The sequence below is a fragment of the Hyla sarda genome, chromosome 11 (genome assembly GCF_029499605.1).
Source record: "Hyla sarda isolate aHylSar1 chromosome 11, aHylSar1.hap1, whole genome shotgun sequence".
Taxonomy (NCBI): Eukaryota; Metazoa; Chordata; class Amphibia; order Anura; family Hylidae; genus Hyla; species Hyla sarda.
Window position 1 is genome coordinate 5,662,597 of NC_079199.1, and position 25,031 is coordinate 5,687,627.

Here is a 25,031-nt window from a genome sequence, read left to right on the forward strand (position 1 = left end):
CCTCTGGTATTGTTATGGGGGGCTCCAGGTGAGGGCCCCTCCTCTGGTATTGTTATGGGGGGGCTCTAGGTGAGGGCCCCTCCTCTGGTATTGTTATGGGGGGGCTCTAGGTGAGGGCCCCTCCTCTGGTATTGTTATGGGGGGGCTCCAGGTGAGGGCCCCTCCTCTGGTATTGTTATGGGGGGGCTCTAGGTGAGGGCCCCTCCTCTGGTATTGTTATGGGGGGCTCTAGGTGAGGGCCCCTCTTCTGGTATTGTTATAAGGGGGCTCTAGGTGAGGACCCTTCCTCTGGTATTGTTATGGGGGGCTCTAGGTGAGGGCCCCCCCTCTGGTATTGTTATGGGGGGCTCTAGGTGAGGGCCCCCCCCTCTGGTATTGTTATGGGGGGCTCTAGCTGAGGGCCCCTCCTCTGGTATTGTTATGGGGGGCTCTAGGTGAGGGCCCCCCCCCTCTGGTATTGTTATGGGGGGCTCTAGGTGAGGGCCCCCCCCTCTGGTATTGTTATGGGGGGCTCTAGGTGAGGGCCCCCCCCCCCTCTGGTATTGTTATGGGGGGCTCTAGGTGAGGGCCCCTCCTCTGGTATTGTTATGGGGGGCTCTAGGTGAGGGCCCCCCCTCTGGTATTGTTATGGGGGGCTCTAGGTGAGGGCCCCTCCTCTGGTATTGCTCTGGGGGTTTCCTCCATGTGATGCAGAGTAAGTTTCCTCCGGTGATTGGCAGGAGGAGGCGGAGGAGGAGGAGAGGGCTCCCTCCCAGCCGGGGATCAGTGTAGATCAGTCAGTCCCTGTGTCAGTCCCTGTGCCGCTGCCATGCTGTGTGGGATCCTGCGCTGCCCCCTGTGCCCATCACTACGCAGCGCCCAGCAGCCCTAGGGGGTCTCCGCTGCTCCGAGCACCCCGCACCCTGCAGCACCCGCCGGGGACATGACGGGAGGGAGGACGCGCAGCCAAACCGGGACCGAGCTCCTGAGGATGGGCAGGAGGAAGCGCCGGGAGAGGCTGCTGCAGCAGGGCGCCCTCATCTGCTGCCTCCTCTTCTCCGTCTGGTGCCTGGTCGGCATCCTACAGGGACCAGGTGAGTGTGGGGGTCCCCGGGGGGAGCAGGACATGCACGGGGTCTCTCGCACTCCATGAGCCCCTACAGGTGCGGGAATCCCCGGATACATTGTGTCAGTTCTCCGCAGGTTGGTGGTTACAAAGTAAGATCGCTGGGATCTGTTCACATTGTATGAGGATCGCTGGGATCTGTTCACATTGTATGACGATCGCTGGGATCTGTTCACATTGTATGACGATCGCTGGGTTCTATTCACATTATATATGGATCGCTGGGATCTGTTCACATGGTATGAGGATCGCTGGGATCTTTTCATATTGTATGAGGATCGCTGGGATCTGTTCACATTGTATAATGATCGCTGGGTTCTATTCACATTGTGTGAGGATCGCTGGGATCTGTTTACATAGTTTGTAGATCGCTGGGATCTGTTCACATTGTATGAAGATCGTTGGGATCTGTTCACATTGTATGAGGATCGTTGGGATCTGTTCACATTGTATGAGAATCTTTGGGATCTGTTCACATTGTATGAGGATCGCTGGGATCTTTTCATATTGTATGAGGATCGCTGGGATCTGTTCACATTGTATAATGATCGCTGGGTTCTATTCACATTGTGTGAGGATCGCTGGGATCTGTTTACATAGTTTGTAGATCGCTGAGATCTGTTCACATTGTATGAAGATCGTTGGGATCTGTTCACATTGTATGAGGATCGTTGGGATCTGTTCACATTGTATGTAGATCCCTGGGATCTGTTCACATTGTATGAGGATCGCTGGCTTCTGTTCAGATTGTATAAGGATCGCTGGGATCGGTTCACATTGTATGTAGATCGCTGGGATCTGTTCACATTGTTTGTAGATCGCTGGGCTCTGTTCACATTGTCTAAGGATCGCTGGAATTTGTTCACATTGCATAAGGATCGCTGGGATCTGTTTACTGTGTATGTATTAGGCTCTTCTGTTCACATTGTATGTGGATCGCTGGGATCTGTTCACATTGTATGTAGATCGCTGGGATCTGTTCACATCGTATGTAGATCGCTGTCTGTTGCTCACACTGATTGGAGTGAGGGATTTACTCGGCAGCAGAAGGGAAGGGGACACCATGTCCTGAGTCTGTGACAGATGGTGGGAATAGGTGTAAGATCCCAGTACAACCTGATACTACAGTAAGCACTACAACCCCCAGCAGATCAGGGACACAAGAGTCACCACCCCCAGCCTAGAATACATCAAAATAATAATAATATATAATTATATACACTATATACATATATATATATATATATATATATATATATATATATATATATATATTATTATGTATTCTATATATATGAAATACAGTGAATGCACAGTCTATGATATATATATATATTACTATTATTATTATTATGTATTCTATATATGTGATTACAGTGTGAATGCAGTCTATGATAATATATATATATCTCATAGACTGTGCATTCACTGTATTTCATATATAGAATATATTAATACTGTATATATAAAATATGGGATATTGAGCTTTTCCCTGTTGGCAGCATAGTCCTGATCCCTGCACAGATTACATTGGAGAAGAGTTATGCTATAGACCAGGACTATATGGCGACTATTGGTCGTGTGGATGGATATCGCCATGTCGTGCTGTATTGCAGCAAATATAAGTGAATGGGGTCACTTTGTAACCTACAAGTGGCTGTTTTTCCCATCTATACTAAATCAATTTAGTCGGGGTCAGGGGTCTCAACGCGACCCCAATCACGGTGCAGAATAAGTCGCCATATAGTCAAATTGACAATCAATGTCAATGACGTCTTAATTTTGCTGCCGCTGATCTCCAGAATGATGGGCCTATAGAGAGATCAGACCCTTTGGCACTGCACAGAGATTTCTTTTAGATAAAATGTGGCACAATGTAGAAACCTATGGGCAGTGCCCAAGGGTCTGATCTCTCTATAGCAGTGTTTCCCAACCAGGGTGCCTTCAGCTGTTGCAAAACTACAACTCCCAGCATGCCCGGACAGCCAACGGCTGTCTGGGCATGCTGGGAGTTGTAGTTTTGCAACTGCTGGAGGCACCCAGGTTTTGGAAACACTGGTGTCAAATCACACATGCCGTTTTTGGCGCAGTTTTTGAAGCATTTCTTTGTAGATTCAAATATACGGGAAGAACTTCTGCTTCAGGGTGCCTCCAGCTGTTGCAAAACTACAACTCCCAGCATGGCCGAACAGTCGAAGTTGTAGTTTTCGAGTGGTTGGGAAACACTGGTCTCAAATCACTCATGCAGTTTTTGGCACCGTTTTTGATGCATTTGTTTGTAGATTCACAAGGAAGAAGTGCCTCCAGCTGTTGCAAAACTACAACTCCCAGCATTCCCGGCATTCTTGGAATTGTAGTTATGCAACAGCTAGAGGCTGTCCTATAGAGTAGAGATCTCTAGGCTGGATGAAAGGCTCTTCACCTGTATTAGGGAGCATTGTCACCCAGCTTTCCCAGATTCCTGAATAGCAGGTCTGCCTGGTTACACCATGATTCGGTGTCGCCCAACCAGCGTGCCTCCAGCTGTAGCAAATCTACAACTCCCAGCATGCCCGGACACACTGCAACAGCTGGAGGCACACTGGTTTTGGAAACACTGGTCTCAAATTTTTGGCACAGTTTTTGATGCATTTCTCAGGGGTGCCTCCAGCTGTTGCAAAACTACAACTCCCAGCATGCCCGGACAGACAACGGCTTCTCCCCAGTATATAGAAATCCTTTAATCGATTTCTTCTGATGAGGTTTTTTTTCTTCTTAGTTCTATCTGATTCTGGAAAAGTTGGGTGACAGACAAAAGTATGTCACCTGGTCACCCAGCTTATGTAAACTCTTTAAAAGAAAGGGAGGCCATATCGCTGTGGTCACCCAGCTTTCCCAGGAGCTGATAAAAACTACAAAACGTCTGAATCCGTTGATTTTATCGCACTATTTATACAGAGCTCTTGTGGGCTGGAGGTTTGTTACATTGTTTCATCTTTGGGGGATCTTCTCCACAAATGAGCTCAGGCATCAGAGGTCGGCGTGTAATGGCTGCCGTTTGACCTTTCGGTGTTACGTAAAGGAGATCTGAGTAATGCTACGTTTAAAGTCGCGGCTCGGCCCTCCCGCCGCACACAAGGCAGGATTAACCTTGAGGCTTTTGTTTCAAAAATAAACTCAAAGAAGAATCAATTTGTGGCAATCGGAATCAACCCTGAGGAGGCGGGCGCCATTTCTTTCCAAGGAAGCGGGTGACCACGGGGGCGGGCGGCGCGCTCACCGCCAACGGAATTTAGAATTTGGTGCAGACAATTAATATAAAGCCTATTGGGTAACATAACTTCTGTCATTTGTACGTTGTTGTCTTTAATATTTATTTTATTTGTTCATTGTTGTTTGTCGTTTTATTATTTAGTTTTATTTTTACATTATTTGTCTATTTATTATTTTTTGTACATTTTTGTTTGAGTATTTAATATTTATTTTATTTGTTCATTGTTGATCATCTGTTTATTAAAGCCACATTCAAGCCTCATCACTTAGTTGCAGTATGAAGGCTCCTGGTTGGTTGTAACCCGGCTTTCCCAGACGTCTGAAAAGCAAATTTACAATAAAAAAAAATTTAAAAGAAAAATAATAATTTTGCAGCAAAATTATAGTGGTTACTGTTGTGGCAGTAGTAGCAGCCAAATTGGTTGTCACACAGATTTCCCAAAAACTGATAAGATAAAAGCTTCACATCAAAGTTTTTTTTGTACTTCTCTGTAGTAACCCACAGGAGTTATCACCCACCTTTCCCAGACACCTGAATGGCAAATCTGACTAATAATATAGCAATATCCTTGCATGACAAGGCATGTTTGCTCTTCAGGTCTCTGGAAAAGCTGGGAGAGGACAGGTCCACCCTCACTATGTGACAACATAGCTCCCACCAGAGTCATCACCCAGCTTTCCCAGACACCTGAAATGAAAATCTGCCGAATAGTATAGCAACATGGTATTTATCACTGTGTTACATGCCATGTTTGCTGTTCAGGTCTGTGGAAAAGCTGGGTCACAACAGGGCCCCCACCGCAATGTGACATCACAAAGTCATCACCCAGCTTTCCTAGACACCTGAATGGCAAGTCTGCCTAATAATTTAGCATTATGGGATGTATCATTGCATTACAAGCAATGTTTTTGCTGTTCAGGTCTCCGGGAAAGCCAGGTGAAAACAGGGCCACCACCACTATGTGACAAAAAAACAACAACAACACCTTTACAGCTTCCACTGGAGTTGTCATTCAGCCTTTCCAGACACCTGAACAGTAAATCTGTTGAATAATATAACAATATAGGATGACATATTTTCTGTTCAGGTGTCTGAGAAAGCTGGGTAACAATCCCCTTCCCAAGTAAGATGAAATCTACATATATTGCCAAGATTTTCTGTACCCCTCCATAATCATCATTGCAGCTCCCACAGGAATTGTTGCCCAGCTTTCCCAGACACCTGAACTGCAAATCTCCCAAAGAGTACACCAATATGGGTTGTATCACTGCATAACAAGGCATATTTGCTCTTCAGGTCTCTGGGAAAGCTGGATGAAAACCGGGCCACCACTGCTATGTGACCTTACAGCTACCTCAGGAGTCATCACCCAGCTTTCCTAGACACCTAAACGGCCAATCTGTCTCATAATATAGAAATATAGGACATATCACTATTAAACACAACGTATTTGCTGTTCAGGTGTCTGAGAAAGCTGGATGACAATCCCTGCCAGAGTTGTACTCGTAGCCGTGTTGTCACTCAGCTTTCCCAGGAACAGATATCAGTAAAGCATATGGCGAGATGTGTGCAGTCTGATGAAGGAGCGCCTCGGCCCCCTGAGCTGCTGCGGCGCTTCATTTCCTTTTTTTGTCCCGTTGGGAATTTTTTTTTTTTCTTCTTCATTTTTTAATCAAGGACCATGTGTTCATTTCTCTTAATTAAAATTGGTAAATGTCATGTGACTCAGCGCTGTTGTGTTATGAGGAGGCCGAATGACGCGTTCCGGGGCCTATTGATGCACTGCGGTGGTGCGGGGTGGGGGGTGGGGGGGGGTCACATGAATCTTTGGCGCAGTTCTTGTCAACAATAAATTGAATCACGGCTTAAAGTGCCGGTCCGGTCTTATGTAAAAAAAAATCGCTTCCTGCTTATGTAACGAAATGTTGTGAGACTTTCTGGTAGGCTGCGTCTCTCAATGTAACAATGTAACAAATCTGTTTGCTGTCAGTGAATGGAAACATTCTTACCTGGCAATCCTCTGTGAGCCAAACACATTAGCAGAACAAATCTCTTCTGTCCTGTTAGTTTGTTACAATGTGTCAGTACATATAAATTGTATCAATTCTTTAGCTTTCAAATTTCCCGCTCCTGAGGGTTTGCTACAGTGTATCAGGCTGGAGTCTAGGTTGATAGGTTACAGAAGTTTCTCTCTTCATGTTACAATGTATCAGAGTAAGTAAAATTAGTTAGAGGCAACTTATGGAAACAATAGATGTATGTGCTCTTCAGGAGTCTCAGAAAGCTGGGTGGTTTCCTAGTGTATTGGCTTTATTATCGGGGAGGAGGCATCTGGACGTCCCTTATTCCCATAGGTCTGAATAACTAAGCAACTTTGCCATTCAGGACTATGGAAAAGCTGGATGAAAATCCTATAGGGCAGTGTTTTCCAAACCAGGGTGCCTATAACTGCTGCAAAACTACAACTCCCAGCATGCCCGGACAGCCAACGGCTGTCTGGGCATGCTGGGAGTTGTAGTTTTGCAACAGCTGGAGGTCCACAGTTAGTTAATTAGACTGGTTATCTTACAAAATTATGGCTTCAGCTCTGATAGTTTGGTACAATTTACCAGCGCACTTGTAATGTGTCAGTCTAGAACAGTGGCCTTCAAACTGTGGACCTCCAGCTGTTGCAATATAACAACTCTCAGCATGCCCAGACAGCCAATATGGAGTAAAAGTAGTCCCAACAGGGGTTATCAACCAGCTTTTCCCAGGCCTGAACGGCTAATCTTCTCAGTTACACACCGATAAAACGAGCAGCTAACGTATTGCTACTTAAATAGGTGATCATTGTTATTCAGGAGTCTGGGAAAGCTTGGTGACAGCCAATGTCGACTAATAGTATTTCCGACAGGGGTTGTCACCCAGCTTTTCCCAGTCCTGAATGGCTAATCTGCTCAGTGAGAAAGTGGCTAGAGGCAACTCATGGAAACAGTAGACTTATGTGCTCTTCAGGAGTCTCAGAAAGCTGGGAGGTTGCCAATATGTTCCCAATCTTTGGGACTGTTACCCAGCTTTCCTAGTGTATTGGCTTTATTATTGGGGAGGAGGCATCCGGACGTCCCTTATTCATATAGGTCTCCATAACTAAGCAAGTTTGACATTCAGGACTATAGAAAAGCTGGATGAAAATCCTATAGGGCAGTGTTTACCAAACCAGGGTGCCTAATGCTTCTGCAAAAATACAACTCCCAGCATGTGTCCGGGCATGCTGGGAGTTGAAGTTTTGCAACAGCTGGAGGTCCACAGATTGGAGACCACTAGTCTAGAATGAAGATTGGTTAGGTTGCAGAAGTTTTCTTGATCTGGTAGATTGTTACAATGTATCATCTTGGAGTGCAGATTGTTTGGCTCACAAAATCCCAATAATATGTATCCGCTTGGGGGTCCCTGAATGATTGTCCCCGCTCTGATAGTTTGGTACAGTGTACCAGTGCACATACAGTCATGGCCGTAAATGTTGTCCCCCCTGACATTTTTCTATATAATGAAGTATTTCTCACAGGAAAGGATTGCAGTAACACATGTTTTGCTATACACATGTTTATTCCCTTTGTGTGTATTGGAACTAAACAAAAAAAGGAGGAAAAAAAGCAAATTGGACATAATGTCACCAAACTCCAAAAATGGTCTGGACAAAATTATTGGCACCTTAACTTAATATTTGGTTGCACACCCTTTGGAAAAAATAAGTGAAATCAGTGTCTTCCTATAACCATCAATAAGCTTCTTACACCTCTCAGCCGGAATGTTGGACCACTCTTCCTATAACCATCAATAAGCTTCTTACACCTCTCAGCCGGAATGTTGGACCACTCTTCCTATAACCATCAATAAACTTCTTACACCTCTCAGCCGGAATGTTGGACCACTCTTCCTATAACCATCCATAAGCTTCTTACACCTCTCAGCCGGAATGTTGGACCACTCTTCCTATAACCATCAATAAGCTTCTTACACCTCTCAGCCGGAATGTTGGACCACTCTTCCTATAACCATCAATAAGCTTCTTACACCTCTCAGCCGGAATGTTGGACCACTCTTCCTATAACCATCAATAAGCTTCTTACACCTCTCAGCCGGAATGTTGGACCACTCTTCCTATAACCATCCATAAGCTTCTTACACCTCTCAGCCGGAATGTTGGACCACTCTTCCTATAAGCATCAATAAGCTTCTTACACCTCTCAGCCGGAATGTTGGACCACTCTTCCTATAACCATCAATAAGCTCCTTACACCTCTCAGCCGGAATGTTGGACCACTCTTCCTATAACCATCAATAAGCTTCTTACACCTCTCAGCCGGAATGTTGGACCACTCTTCCTATAAGCATCAATAAGCTTCTTACACCTCTCAGCCGGAATGTTGGACTCTTCCTTTACAAACTGCTCCAGGTCTCTTATTGGAAGGCGCCTTTTCCCAACAGTAATTATAAGATCTCTCCACAGGTGATTAATGGGATTTAGATCTGGACTCATTGCTGACACTTCAGAACTCTCCAGCGCTTTGTTGTCTCCATTTCTGGGGCTTTGTGACGTATGTTTGGGGTCATTGTCCTGCTGGAAGACCCAAGATCTCGGACACAAACCCAGCTTTCTGACACTGGGCTGTACAGTGCGACCCAAAATCCATTGGTAATCCTCAGATTTCATGATGTCTTGTACACATTCAAGGCCCCCAGTGCCAGCAAAACAACCCAAAACATCACTGACCTCCCCCATATGTTACTGTAGGTACTGTGTTCTTTTCTTTGTAGGCCTCATTCCGTTTTCGGTAAACAGTAGAATGATTTGCTTTACCAAAAAGCTCTATCCTGGTCTCATCTGTCCACAAGACGTTTTCCCAGAAGGATTTTGGTTACTCAAGTTCATTTTGGTAAAATGTAGTCTCGCTTTATGTCTCTGTGTCAGCAGTGGGGTCCTCCTGGGTCTCCTCCATAGTAGGGTCCTCCTGGGTCTCCTCCATAGTGGGGTCCTCCTGGGTCTCCTCCATAGTGGGGTCCTCCTGGGTCTCCTCCATAGTGGGGTCCTCCTGGGTCTCCTCCATAGTGGGGTCCTCCTGGGTCTCCTCCATAGTGGGGTCCTCCTGGGTCTCCTCCATAGTGGGGTCCTCCTGGGTCTCCTCCATAGTGGGGTCCTCCTGGGTCTCCTCCATAGTGGGGTCCTCCTGGGTCTCCTCCATAGTGGGGTCCTCCTGGGTCTCCTCCATAGTGGGGTCCTCCTGGGTCTCCTCCATAGTGGGGTCCTCCTGGGTCTCCTCCATAGTGGGGTCCTCCTGGGTCTCCTCCATAGCGGGGTCCTCTTGGGTCTCCTCCATAGTGGGGTCCTCCTGGGTCTCCTCCATAGTGGGGTCCTCCTGGGTCTCCTCCATAGTGGGGTCCTACTGGGTCTCCTCCATAGTGTTTCATTTCAGTTAAATGTCGACAGATAGTTCGCGCTGACACTGATGCTCCCTGAGCCTGCAGGACAGCTTGAATATCTTTGGAACTTGTTTGGGGCTGCTTATCCACCATCCGGACTATCCTCCGTTGACACCTTTCATCAATTTTTCTCTTCCGTCCACATCCAGGGAGATTATCTACAGTGCCATGGGGTGTAAACTTCTTGATAATGTTGCGCACTGTGGACAAAGACAAATCTAGATCTCTGGAGATGGATTTTTCCACAATTTTGGTTCCCAAGTCCTCAGACAGTTCTCTTCTCCTCTTTTTGTTGTCCATGCTTAGGCTTGGTTCACACCACGTTTTGTACTTACGGTTCCCGTATACGGCAGAGAGGAGGGGTCGGGGCTTAATCGTGGCGCCCGCACTCAGCCGTATAGGGGAACCGTATTTAATGCATGTCTATGAGCCGACCGGAGTGAACCGCAGCCTCCGGTCGGCTGCGTTTTCGGCCATATGCGGTTTCCCTCCTTTTTTTGGTTTAGTTCCAATACACACAAAGGGAATAAACATGTGTATAGCAAAACCTGTGTTACTGCAATATATATATATACAGAGGAGAGGAGATCTATATATATATATATATATATATATATATATATATATATATATATATACACACACACAAAGGGAATAAACATGTGTGTAGCAAAACCTGTGTTACTGCAATATATATATATAGAGGAGAGGAGATCTATATATATATATATATATATATATATATATATATATATATATACACACACAAAGGGAATAAACATGTGTATAGCAAAACCTGTGTTACTGCAATCCTTTCCTGTGAGAAATACTTCATTTTCTAAAAAAAAATTCAGGGGGCAACATTTACCGCCATGACTGTGTTATGTATTCAAGTTTCAGTCTTGTCCTGCCAGCATGTTCCAATGTATCAATATAAGTGAACTGCATTAACCTGAAGTCTAGATTGCTGAGGGTTCGCTGCAGTGTGTCAGCTTGGTTAGTTTGGTACAATGTACCAGTGCACTTATAATGTATCAATGTAAAATGAAGATTGCCTTAGTTTACCAAAGATTTTCTCTTGACCTGATGATGTTACAATGTATCAGAATAAGCAAAGAGTGCATCAGACTTTATAGGTCACAAAATTATTTCTCCCACTCTGATAGTTTGGTACAATGTATCAGTGCACTAAGTGATGTGTCAGTCTAGAACAGTGTTTCCCAACCAGGGTGCCTCCAGCTGTTGCAAAACTACAACTCCCAGCTTTGGCTGTCCGGGCATGCTGGGAGTTGTAGTTTTGCAACAGCTGGAGGCACCCTGGTTGCGGAACACTTTTCTAATATAAGGACCCTCTCTATATAAGGTAGTGTTGGCTGTCCAGGCATGTTGGGAGTTGAAGTTTTGCAACAGCTGGAGGCACCCTGGATGAGGAACGCTCTTCTAATATAAGGATGCTCTCTATATTAGGTAAATTTGGTTGTCCGGGCATGGGAGTTGTAGTTTTGCAACAGCTGGAGGCACCCTGGTAGAGAAACAATGCTCTAAGGATCCTCTGTATGTAAGGTAGTGTAGGCTGTCAAGGCATGCTGGGAGTTGTAGTTTTGCAACAGCTGGAGGAACCCTGGTAGAGAAGCACTGCTCCAAAATAAGGATCTTCTCTATATAAGGAAGTGTAGGCTGTCAAGGCATGCTGGGAATTGTAGTTTTACAACAGCTGGAGGCACCCTGGTTGGGAAACACTAGTCTAGAATGAAGATTGCTTTGGTTACTGGAGTTTCTCTATGGATCTGACAATGTTACAATGTATCGATAGGAGTAAAAGGTGTTGGCATTTTTAGCTCACAAAACCCTCCTGAGGGTTTGCTACAGTGTATCAGCAGAAGAAAAAATTAAACCTGATTGGAACGCAGAAGCCTTCCTTGTTGGCCCACGTTCACGTCTGATATAGTGATATAAATGTGAACAGAGCCTGACGTTGTATGGGATCGGTACGTAATGGCCGCAACTCCGACCCGTTCACCTCACGGCATCAGCACGATAACAAGCGCCGGTGCATTGCCGTGGAAAACTGGAAACAGCTGACTCCTGGAATTAGCACAGTTTTCTATTCCTCAGAGTCAGTGACATTGTGAACAAGCTAATCCCCCTCTAATCCTTAAATCCTAATTTTTCACCCTAAAAAACAAAACAAAAATCTGGAAAGGCACCCGGCACCGTCTTATTAACACTTGTTAGGTAAATTCTCTTAACTGCTGTACAAGATGGGATGACTGGATTTGCAATTGTATTAAGGAGCATTAAACAGCATTGTCACCCAGCTCTCCCACATTCCTGAAAGGCAAATTGGCCTGGTTACACTGTGATTAAGTTTTTTCCCAGTGAGTGTGCTTACAGCTGTTGCAAAACTACAACTCCCAGCATGCCTTAACAGCCTACACTTCCTTATATAGAAAGGGTTCTTATATTAGAGCAGTGCTTCCCTACCAGGGTTCCCCCAGCTGTTTCAGAACTACAACTCCCAGCATGCCCGGACAGCCTACACTTTCTTATATGGAGGGGATCCTTATATTAGAGCAGTGTTTCCCTACCAGGGTGCCTCCAGCTGTTGCAAAACTACAACTCCCAGCATGCCTTGTCGGCTTACACTACCTTATATAGAGATGGTCCTTATATTAGAGCAGTGTTTCCCAAACAGTGAGCATCCAGCTGTTTCAAAACTACATCTCCCAGCATGCCCGGACAGCCAACACTACCTTATATAGAGAGGGTCCTTATATTAGAAAAGTTTTCTGCAACCAGGGTGCCTCCAGCTGTTGCAAAACTACATCTCCCAGCATGCCCGGACAACCAACACTACCTTATATAGAGAGGGTCCTTATATTAGAAAAGTGTTCCGCAACCAGGGTGCCCCCAGCTGTTGCAAAACTACAACTCCCAGTATACCCGGACAGCCAACACTACCTTATATAGAGAGGATCCTTATATTACAAAAGTGTTCCACAACCAGGGTGCCTCCAGCTGTTGCAAAACTACATCTCCCAGCATGCCCGGACAACCAACACTACCTTATATAGAGAGGGTCCTTATATTAGAAAAGTGTTCCGCAACCAGGGTGCCCCCAGCTGTTGCAAAACTACAACTCCCAGTATACCTGGACAGCCAACACTACCTTATATAGAGAGGATCCTTATATTACAAAAGTGTTCCACAACCAGGGTGCCTCCAGCTGTTGCAAAACTACAACTCCCAGTATGCCCGGACAGCCTTTGGCTGTCCGGGCATGCTGGGAGTTGTAGTTTTGCAACAGCTGGAGGCACCCTGGTTGGAAAACACTGCCATGATGCCTCCTCCTATGGGAAAGGGGGATGGGTTATAAATTGGATTTGGTAGATTTGACCCTTTTGATGTTCTCCCGTGTACTGAGGATGAAATACATCATTAGATTTCTCTTCTCGCTGCAGGACGAGGAAAATCTTCAAGGGAACGCACGGCGGCATCCAGCGCCATTACATGGAGGAACCGTAGACTGATGGCTTCAGGCAATGCGTCCATTGAGAGGAACTGCACCGAGCCAGGTAATGCCATGATATGATTTATATTAGACATAGAGACAGTGATCGGCCAGAACATTAAAACCAGGTGAAGGGGAATAACATGAATTATCTGGGGACAATGGCGCCTGCTGCTGGTGGTGGGGGGTATAAGGACAAGTGACCGGTTCTTGGGAGCTGGAAGAATGGTCAAGTGTTAGGATCTGAGCGATGGAAGAAAGAGCCCGGTCTGATGGATGACGTTCTCCATCATGTAGACGCCCGGGTGCATCACTTACCTGGGGAAGAAATGGTACCAGGATGCATGGGATCCGGACCTTAGGGTCATAGCACAGGGCTGTGGGGTCAGAGCCTTAGGGTCACATCACAGGGTAATGGGGTCCAGGCTTTGGAGCTCACACCACAGGGCTATGGGGTCTGGGCCTTAGGGTCACAGCACAGGGCTATGGGGTCTGGGGCTTAGGGTCACAGCACAGGGCTATGGGGTCTGGGCCTTAGGGTCACAGCACAGGGCTATGGGGTCTGGGCCTTAGGGTCACAGCACAGGGCTATGGGGTCTGGGCATTAAGGACGCATCACAGGGCTATGGGGTCTGGGCCTTAGGGTCACAGCACAGGGCTATGGGGTCTGGGCCTTAGGGTCACATCACAGGGTCATGGGGTCCAGGCTTTGGAGGTCACATCACAGGGCTATGGGGTCTAGGCCTTAGGTTCACATCATAGGGTTATGGGGTCCGGGTCTTAGGGTCACATCACAGGGCTATGGGGTCCGGGTCTTAGGGTCACATCACATGGATATGGAATTTGGGCCTTAGGGTGACATCACAGGGCTGTAGGGTCCGAGCCTTAGGGTCACATCACATGGATATGGAATTCGGGCCTTAGGGTCACATCACAGGGCTATGGGGTCTGGGCATTAAGGACACCTCACAGGGCTGTAGGGTCCGAGCCTTAGGGTCACATCACATGGATATGGAATTCGGGCCTTAGGGTGACATCACAGGGCTGTAGGGTCCGAGCCTTAGGGTCACATCACATGGATATGGAATTCGGGCCTTAGGGTGACATCACAGGGCTGTAGGGTCCGAGCCTTAGGGTCACATCACAGGGATATGGAATTCGGGCCTTAGGGTGACATCACAGGGCTGTAGTTTCCGAGCCTTAGGGTCACATCTCGTGGATATGGAATTCGGGCCTTAGGGTCACATCACAGGGCTATGGGGTCAGGCTTTGGGGATCACAGCATCGCTAGATGACACAATATTAGGTTTTAATGTTATGGCTGACGGTAAATGTCATGGTAATGTTGTGCTCATTCTTTATGAATTCTCCAGTCACATCCAAAGCTGCACCCCCCTAGATTGACCATAGACACACAGCAGATGCTCTGCGGGGTATAAGTCGGGATATATAAGGTGCAGGGACGATCCCCTGATATCTGCCGCAGTGATACAATCTCTCCTAATGTAGAGCAGACTCATAAAATATACATTGTATCAGAATAAATCTATAAATCCTGCAGATCGCCGGCCCTACGGGAAACTGGAGAGAACGTTACCGGCCCGAGGCCAAAGAATGCGCAATTCTGACAGCGAGCAGGAGGGAGTTCTGTTATCAGTGCCGTCCTGTACACCCTAAACCAAAGTCTCCCAACCAGGGTGCCTCCAGCTGTTGCAAAACTACAACTCCCAGCATGCTACCTTAAATAGGTAATAATTGTTATTCATAAGTCTGGGAAAGCTTGGTGACAAGCAATATGGAGTAATATTAGTACCGACAGGTGTTGTCACCCAGCTTTTCCCAGTCCTGAATAGCTAATCTGCTCAGTTACACACCGATAAACGAGCAATTAACATATTGTTTCTAAAATAGGTAATGATTGTTATTCAGGCATCTGAGAAAGCTTGGTAACAATCAATATGGAGTAATAGTAGTCCTGACAGGTGTTGTCAACCAGCTTTTCCCAGTCCAGAATGGCTAATCTTCACAGTTACTTACCAATAAAACGAGCAGCTAACATATTGTTACTTGAAAAAGTAATAATTGTTAATCAGCAGTCTGGGAAAGCTTAGTGACAAACAATGTGGACTAATGGTACTCCCGACAGGGATTGTAGCCCAGCTTTTCCCAGTCCTGAATGGCTAACCTGCTCAGTGAGAAATTGGCTAGAGGCAAATCATTGAAATTATGGACATATGTGCTCTTCAGGAGTCTCGATAAGCTGAGTGGCTTCCAATATGGCCCCAATCTTTGGGATTATTACCCAGCTTTCCTAGTGTATTGGCTTCATCGGGGAGGAGGTATCCAGATGTCCCTTATTCCCATACATCTGCATAACTAAGCAGGTTTGCCATTCAGGACTACAGAAAAGTTGGATGAAAACCCTATAGGGCAGTGTTTTCCAAATCAGGGTGCCTTAAGCTGCTGCAAAACTACAACTCCCAGCATGCCCAGACAGCCAACGGCTGTCTGGGCATGCTGGGAGTTGTAGTTTTGCAACAGCTGGAGGCACACTGCTTGGGAAAATACTGCTCTAAAATGAGATCACTTATTTTACCTCAAAATCTACGATGAAACCAAAATTGAAAACAAAAAACAAACAGCATTTTGCAACATTTGGGGGGTTTCTAGGCAGTGCACTTTTCGATAAAAATGACGCGTTATCGTTATTCTGTCGGTCCATACGATTACGACAATACCCAATTTATACAGGTTTTATTTTACTTTTTCTAACATTTTTTTTCACAAAATTCTAACTTTTTGTAAGAAAATTAGTTTTCTTAAAATCGTCCTCTTCTGGCCCCTATAACACTTTTATTTTTCCGTATACGGGGATATGTGAGGGGGATTTTTTTTTTGGGCCATTTTAATGGAACTTTTTGATGGCTTTTTTTTAAAATAAATTTCTGACGAGTCACCAAAATTTTACAATTCTGCACCAGATCAGAAACTTTAATTAATTTATTCATTCACTATTGAGAATACATTGTCGTCTATGTGGATCAGCAATGTTCGTGTGGTCCTAGCACCGGCCGCCGTTATAATCCAAAATTACAACAATACCTCCCCAATAATAATTTTGTCTTTCTCTGTGTAAAAAATCTTTTTTATATCCATTTCTTGTTCAGCTGGTCGGCCATTTCCTCTTCCACAAGGTGAATTTTGGATTCCCCTCTGCCCCAATCAGGGGTGTAGCTATAGAGGTAACAGTCGCACCGGGGCCCTGGTGCCTAAGAGGGCCCCAAAACACATCTGCCCCATAAGAGACCAGTATTATAATTGGCATATGGGGCCCTGTTGCAGATTTTGCATCGGGGCCCAGAAGCTACAAGCTACGCCTCTGTTATTGCTGTGGCTGTGCTTGTAGACGGAGATGGGGGTCACATTTTGGGCGGGTAAAGTGGTGCGGGTAAAGTGGTGCGGGTAAAGTGGTGCGGGTAAAGTGTTGCAGGTAAAGTGGTGCGGGTAAAGTGGTGCGGGCAAAGCGGTGCCGGCAAAGTTGTGAGGTAAAGTTGTGCGGGCAAAGTGGTGAGGCAAAGTTGTGCGGGCAAAGTTCTAAGGCGATGATGTGAGGTAAAGCGGTGCGGGCAAAGTTGTGCAGGCAAAGTTGTGAGGTAAAGTGGTGCCGGCAAAGTTCTGAGGCGATGATGTGAGGTAAAGCGGTGCGGGCAAAGTTGTGCGGCCAAAGTTGTGAGGTAAAGTGGTGCGGGCAAAGTTCTGAGGCGATGATGTGAGGTAAAGTTGTGGGGTAAAATGCACCATGTGATTTTGTGAGAGATGGTGTCTTCCTGGAGTCTCCACGCTGAGTGACAGGAGCCGCCATTTTATTCTATTCCAAAGGATAGAGGATAAGATGTCTGATCACAGGGGTCCCGCTGCTGGGACCCACACGATCACTGTTCATTTAGAACGCTGGGTGAATGCGGTGGGGGTTGTGACGTCATGGCCACACCCCTCATGATGTCATGCCCCCTCCCATAGACTTGTATTCAAGGGGCGTGGTGTGACATCATGAGGGGGTGTGGCCGTGATGTCATGACCCCCGCTTCCCGCTCCAATCGTTTGGGGCAAAATGTTCCTAAAGCTGGGGCAGCGGAGTACCCCTTTAAGTTGTGAGGGGGTAAAGTTGTGAGGTAAAAATGCACCATGTGATGTAGGTGAGAGATTTGCGACCAAATTCTGGCCATTGTGAGCCCCATTAATAAACGTGGAGGGTTTTTTTTCCAGCCGGGACACAAAATAGCACGAGGAATGCTGAACAAAGGGGAAATTTATTACAAAATGTGCAGAGGAAAAGGTGACCAGTTGCCCATAGCAACCAATCAGATTTCTTCTTTCACTTCTCACAGGCCCTTTTCAAAAGTGAAAGAAGCCATCTGATTGGTTGCTATGGGCGACTGTTCTACTTCCTCTACACAGGATTTAACAAATCTCCCCCCATGTCTATGGCTGATAATGTTCTGGAGACAATGGGGCGTTTTTTTTTTTTTATATATTATTTTTTTTTTTTATTCCGGTAGATTTTCATTCCGGTATTTACATAATTTGGCGCTTTTCTGGCGGTTTTGCTACTTTTAACACCTGCTCTGAGCTGTCAGGTTTTCCAGAGCTCAAACGCAGACACGCCCCTTTTCCCCCAGCAGACACGCCCCTTTTTATTGCGTCTTTCGAGTTTTTTATATTTTTTTTGGTCACAAGATCGGACACAATTTTGGTGCAAATCTCAAGAACAAAGACTCTGGATCACATTATTACAGTGTTTACCAACCAGGGTGCCTCCAGTCTTTGGCTGTCCGGGCATGCTGGGAGTTGTAGTTTTGCAACAGCTGGAGGCACCATGGTTGAGAAACACTGCATTAGTAAATCACCCCCGATGTCTATGGCTGATAATGATATGGAGGCTCTATCTATATGTATGGCGATAGCCCAGGCATTGTTATGGGGGCACTGACTGCGGGCGGCCATGTTGATTTGTCGCTGACATGACGGACTCACAGAATTGAGAATGATTTTCTGTCTCTTTTATCGTAGTTTTTGTCTCGTTAATATACGTATTATGGGACATCCGTGTATCGTATTCGTGTCCCTCGCGATCCTGCCCCCTCATCACCCCCGCGCCCATGCGTTTTTTGTTGCTAAGAAATCGGAAAATGCTATTTTTTATTTATTTCTTTGCGTTACGACGCTTTGCAATTTTTATGCAATGTATCCGGTTGACATTTATACATATATATATGCCTCACGTGGCGATGGGCAGTGCTCGCCGTCCCCTCCTGTCCTCCCGATGCCCCCATAATGGGGCAGATCGCATTGATTCCTCTGTAGATGGGATGGGGGAGGGTTCCTGCGACGTTCGCACATACAGGATGTAATTGCTTATAGTCGGCGACTACCGTACGAGGAGTTGCTGTCAGGGAACAGACACAGTCTTCACTGGAGAGCGCTGATACACTGTACCGATCCTGCACCTGTGAACATGATTCAGGCTTTTTCAGCCTTACGTTGTAATCATGAATGTTTCCATTCACTGACAGCAAGCAGATGTTAACCTATGGCTTGTCGTATAATTATTGCTGTCAGTTTTTATTGATGGCTTCGTCTTCTAGTCCCTCTAAGGTTAGGGCTGAGCAGCAATTCCTAGTTATGCTGCCCGATACGAAACAACCTGGGTGCTGCTTTGCATATACGTAAAAATCTGAACTGACACATTGTAACAAACCTTCAGGACCGGAAGGAGACCTCTGCAACCTAGCCAGCCAGGACTCCAGACTGATAGGTTTAACTGGCGCTGAAACATTGTAACAAACAGGAGAGAGATTTGTGTTCATGATGTCTTTATGTCATAGGGCAGTGGGCTGAGGACCTCCAGATGTTGCAAAACTACAACTCCCAGCACGCCCGGACAGCCGTTGGCTGTCAGGGCGTGCTGGGAGTTGTAGTTTTGCAACCAATGGAGAACAATGGTGTAGAGCAGTGGCCTCCAAACTGTGGACCTCCAGATGTTGCAAAACTACAACTCCCAGCATGCCTGGGCAGCCAATGGCCTTCCAGGCATGCTGGGAGTTGTAGTTTTGCAACCCCTAGAGAACACTGGTGTAGAATAGCGGTCCCCAAATGCATCTCCAGACGTTACAAAACTACAACTCCCAGCATGCTCAGATAGCTGTTGGCTGTCTGGGAATGCTGGGAGTTGTAGTTTTGCAACATCTGGAGGTGCTCAGTTTGGAGAGTTGTCTGGGCATGCTGGGAGTTGTAGTTTTGCAACCGTTGGAGATCAGTGGTGTAAAGCAGTGACCTCAGTAATGTGCACCTCCCAGATGTTACAAAACTACAACTCCCAGCATGCTCAGATAGCTGTTGGCTGTCTGGGAATGCTGGGAGTTGTAGTTCTGCAACATCTGGAGGTGCACAGTTTGAAGAGTTGTCCGGGTATGCTGGGAGTTGTAGTTTTGCAACCATTGGAGATCACTTTAGTAAAGCAGTGACCTCTGTAATGTGCACCTCCAGAGGTTGCAAAACTACAAATGCCAGCATGCCCGGAATATGGTGGGAGTTGTAGTTCTGCAACATCAGAAGGTGCACAGTTTGGATACCACTGTCATGGGGGAATGTCTAGACCGGATGCAATAGTAGCAAACCCTCAGCGGTGAGAAATATCAGGTATGTACAGGTATTTATCTTTTCCAATCACTGACAGCAAGCAGAGTGTTTGTTGTACACTGGTTACATAAAACTGGACTGGCCCTTTAAGAGATCGCACATTGTAACGCAGGCTCCAGCAATGACTAGTTTCCTGCTGATCTGTCCCCTTTGCGCACTTTAATTTATGGCCATCTCTATTGATCTAACTTGGATCTTAAAAGCTTTGGAGGAGTCTGCACATGACCCCGCCCCCTGCGACGAGTATGGCGATGCCTCCACTTATCCGTTTTCTCCTCTTGCAGCCATGTTTTTTTTTTGGACTGTCTCTTGGCGTCTCGACTCCCAAGATAAAATGTCAACCAGGAATCCCTCAGCTTATCTGAGCTGGTGTGACACGGATAATGCCAAGTACAATTACCGGATTAGCCAGCCTTGCACTACGTCGTGCTTCCAGCTTAGATGCCGCCCCGTGCCCGAGCATGTGCCACGTCCATCCACGCTTCCCCCAGTGTATTTACAGAGAGTTAGGGGCAGCTGTGGGGATGGTATTTATGGACGCACAATAAACTTCCAGTCCAGTGCAGTGCATCTGTGCTTCCACAACCTGAACAGGCTGATAACAGAGAGCGAGAGCTCGTCCTTAGTCTCAGAATATGACGTTACACATTTTCACACCAAAAGTCTTTGAAATGCTGACAATATTTGTTTTATAAGGGCAGGGGGACACGTGCCGTATGTTGCTGCTGCATATTTTTTTACCCATTTGAAGTCAATGAGTAGCAGAAAATACCCAGAAAAATACAGCACATGTGACCCTACCCTAATATTATATAGTGTGACTTACATGAAAATACATTTTTCATCAATTTTTTTGCTTTCATATGTCCCCATTAGTTCTGCAGGGGGTGGCTGTGCCCAGAATCAGTCTCCTTCCCCCTCTGGCATTGACTGCTCCTTTCCTGACAAGCAGAAAGCAATTCCTATTGGCTGCCCTGCAGTAGACAGAGGATCACTATGCATACCGGGTTGTGGGGACAGTGACTGAGCATGTGTGTCCTCCAGCATTCACTATTCAGGTAGAAAGGGACAGTGACTGAGCATGTGTGTCCTCCAGGACTCAGCTCATCAGGTGGACGGGGAGAGTGACTGAGCATGTGTGTCCTCCAGCACTCAGCTCATCAGGTGGACGGGGAGAGTGACTGAGCATGTGTGTCCTCCAGCACTCAGCTCATCAGGTGGACGGGGACAGTGACTGAGCATGTGTGTCCTCCAACACTCATCAGGTGAACGGGGACAGTGACTGAGCATGTGTGTCCTCCAGCACTCATCAGGTGGATGGGGACAGTGACTGAGCATGTGTGTCCTCCAGCACCTATCAGGTGGACGGGGACAGTGACTGAGCATGTGTGTTCTCCAGCACTCACCAGGTGGATGGGGACAGTGACTGAGCATGTGTGTCCTCCAGCACTCATCAGGTGGACGGGGACAGTGACTGAGCATGTGTGTTCTCCAGCACTCACCAGGTGGACAGTGACAGTGACTGAGCATGTGTGTCCTCCAGCACTCATCAGGTGGACGGGGACAGTGACTGAGCATGTGTGTCCTCCAGCACTCATCAGGTGGAAGGGGACAGTGACTGAGCATGTGTGTCCTCCAGCACTCATCAGGTGGAAAGGGACAGTGACTGAGCATGTGTGTCCTCCAGCACTCAGCTCATAAGGAGGACGGGGACAGTGACTGAGCATGTGTGTCCTCCAGCACTCATCAGGTGGACGGGGACAGTGACTGAGCATGTGTGTCCTCCAGCACTCAGCTCATCAGGGGGACGGGGACAGTGACTGAGCATGTGTCCTCCAGCACTCATCAGGGGGACGGGGACAGTGACTGAGCATGTGTGTCCTCCTGCACTCATCAGGTGGACAGGGACAGTGACTGAGCATGTGTGTCCTCCTGCACTCATCAGGTGGACAGGGACAGTGACTGAGCATGTGTGTCCTCCTGCACTCATCAGGTGGACAGGGACAGTGACTGAGCATGTGTGTCCTCCTGCACTCATCAGGTGGACGGGGACAGTGACTGAGCATGTGTGTCCTCCTGCACTCATCAGGTGGACAGTGACTGAGCATGTGTGTCCTCCTGCACTCATCACGTGGACAGGGACAGTGACTGATCATGTGTGTCCTCCTGCACTCATCAGGTGAACAGGGACAGTGACTGAGCATGTGTGTCCTCCTGCACTCATCAGGTGGACAGTGACTGAGCATGTGTGTCCTCCTGCACTCATCAGGTGGATGGGTACAGTCACTGAGTCATGTGTGTCCTCCTGCACTCATCAGGTGGACGGGGACAGTGACTGAGCATGTGTGTCCTCCTGCACTCATCAGGTGGATATGCTCCTTTCTATGCCCTCTGAACACCAGGTGGCTCCATACTATGTAATAAAAGCCATTTGATTTATTACAAGTAAATGTTGTCCACATTTTGTGCTCTGTGACTGTGGTGTTTGATGCTCACAGTGATGCGGAACATGTTCTTTATCTTCTGTGGCTTTGGATGTAGATCTGGTAATATTTCAGCTTGAACCACATCCAGGATCTCTGAACCATCGGGCTCCTCAGTGAACTATCAAGCTGATGTATTTTTCTTGCACTGATACATTGTAACAAAATATCAGGGTTGGGGAGATATTTTCACTGCTGATGTTTGTAGCTCACACACTGAATTGTCCACGCTTGAGTTGTAACAAATTCTCAGATTCTATTCACTGACAGACAGCAGAGATCTTGAACATAATAAGAAATTAGAATACAAACTTAATTAGGAATGTGCGCAGCGTCTCGTTCTGCTGTGATCTTCATTTACATAAATCTGGAGACTCTGGTAATGAATTACTGACCGCCGCTTGTTGATGTATCCGTAACGGCTCATTAGGACGCCGCCACTTTAATCACTGAGCCCCCCGCGGTATGAACCAGGCTGGCACGATGTGGATCATTATTTGATTATCCAGGGAGAGGGGGAGCGGCGGGCAGCGTCACGGCATCAGTGATTCATTCCCCGTAGTTTGGTGGCGGCATAACAGAGCGCAATAAGATTCATCCTCCAAAACCTCATTAACACCGCGCCCACCGGAAAACTGAGAATCCAACACGACGACTACAGATAAACACAGCGCCCCCCTCCACTCCAATAGTCATGTAACGCTGCGTGTGACCTGACCGCACAGCAGAGGGGCAACAAGACCACCTCACTGCGGGCAGAGGGGCAACAAGACCACCTCACTGCGGGCAGAGGGGCAACAAGACCACCTCACTGCGGGCAGAGGGGCAACACGACCACCTGACTGCGGGTAGAGGGGCAACAAGACCACCTGACCGAGGGTAGAAGGGCAACAAGACCACCTGACTGAGGGTAGAGGGGCAACAAGACACCTGACTGTGGGTAGAGGGGCAACAAGACCACCTGACCAAGGGTAGAGGAGCAACAAGACCACCTGACTGAACGCAGAGGGGCAACAAGACACCTGACTGTGGGTAGAGGAGCAACAAGACCACCTGACCAAGGGTAGAGGAGCAACAAGACCACCTGACTGAACGCAGAGGGGCAACAAGACCACCTGACTGAGGGTAGAGGGGCAACAAGACCACCTGACCGAGGGTAGAGGAGCAACAAGACCACCTGACTGAGGGTAGAAGGGCAACAAGACCACCTGACTGAGGGTAGAGGGACAACAAGACCACCTGACTGAGGGTAAAGGGGCAACAAGACACCTGAATGTGGGTAGATGGGCAACAAGACCACCTGACCAAGGGTAGAGGGGCAACAAGACCACCTGACCGAGGGTAGAGGAGCAACAAGACCACCTGACCGAGGGTAGAGGAGCAACAAGACCACCTGACCGAGGGTAGAGGGGCAACAAGACCACCTGACCGAGGGTAGAGGGGCAACAAGACCACCTGACCGAGGGTAGAGGAGCAACAAGACCACCTAACCGAGGGTAGAGGAGCAACAAGACCACCTGACTGAGGGTAGAGGGGCAACAAGACCACCTGACCGAGGGTAGAGGAGCAACAAGACCACCTGACTGAGGGTAGAGGGGCAACAAGACCACCTGACCGAGGGTAGAGGAGCAACAAGACCACCTGACCAAGGGTAGAGGGGCAACAAGACCACCTGACCGAGGGTAGAGGGGCAACAAGACCACCTGACCGAGGGTAGAGGGGCAACAAGACCACCTGACTGAGGGTAGATGGGCAACAAGACCACCTGACCAAGGGTAGAGGAGCAACAAGACCACCTGACTGAGGGTAGAGGGGCAACAAGACACCTGACTGTGGGTAGATGGGCAACAAGACCACCTGACTGAGGGTAGAGGGGCAACAAGACCACCTGACCGAGGGTAGAGGAGCAACAAGACCACCTGACCGAGGGTAGAGGAGCAACAAGACCACCTGACCGAGGGTAGAGGAGCAACAAGACCACCTGACCGAGGGTAGAGGGGCAACAAGACCACCTGACCGAGGGTAGAGGGGCAACAAGACCACCTGACCGAGGGTAGAGGAGCAACAAGACCCTGACTGAGGGTAGAGGAGCAACAAGACCACCTGACCGAGGGTAGAGGAGCAACAAGACCACCTGACCGAGGGTAGAGGGGCAACAAGACCACCTTACCGAGGGTAGAGGAGCAACAAGACCACCTGACCGAGGGTAGAGGGGCAACAAGACCACCTGACCGAGGGTAGAGGGGCAACAAGACCACCTGACCGAGGGTAGAGGGGCAACAAGACCACCTGACCGAGGGTAGAGGGGCAACAAGACCACCTGACTGAGGGTAGATGGGCAACAAGACCACCTGACCAAGGGTAGAGGAGCAACAAGACCACCTGACTGAGGGTAGAGGGGCAACAAGACACCTGACTGTGGGTAGATGGGCAACAAGACCACCTGACTGAGGGTAGAGGGGCAACAAGACCACCTGACCGAGGGTAGAGGAGCAACAAGACCACCTGACCGAGGGT

At 47.6% G+C, this 25,031-nt stretch overlaps 1 protein-coding gene across 2 annotated transcripts in view; it reads left to right on the forward strand.

The window, feature by feature from the left end:
• The first annotated feature begins 770 nt into the window (after positions 1 to 770).
• Positions 771 to 25,031, forward strand: part of SLC24A4 (solute carrier family 24 member 4) — a 77,533-nt gene continuing 53,272 nt past the window's right edge. The window contains exons 1-2 of one of the 2 annotated variants that reach the window (XM_056547074.1): positions 771 to 1,073; positions 13,283 to 13,396. In XM_056547074.1, the coding sequence (XP_056403049.1) occupies positions 923 to 1,073; positions 13,283 to 13,396 (265 nt within the window). In that variant the 5' untranslated portion in view covers positions 771 to 922. The remainder of the gene's footprint in view (positions 1,074 to 13,282; positions 13,397 to 25,031) is intronic. The other variant, XM_056547075.1, reaches the window with a different exon arrangement.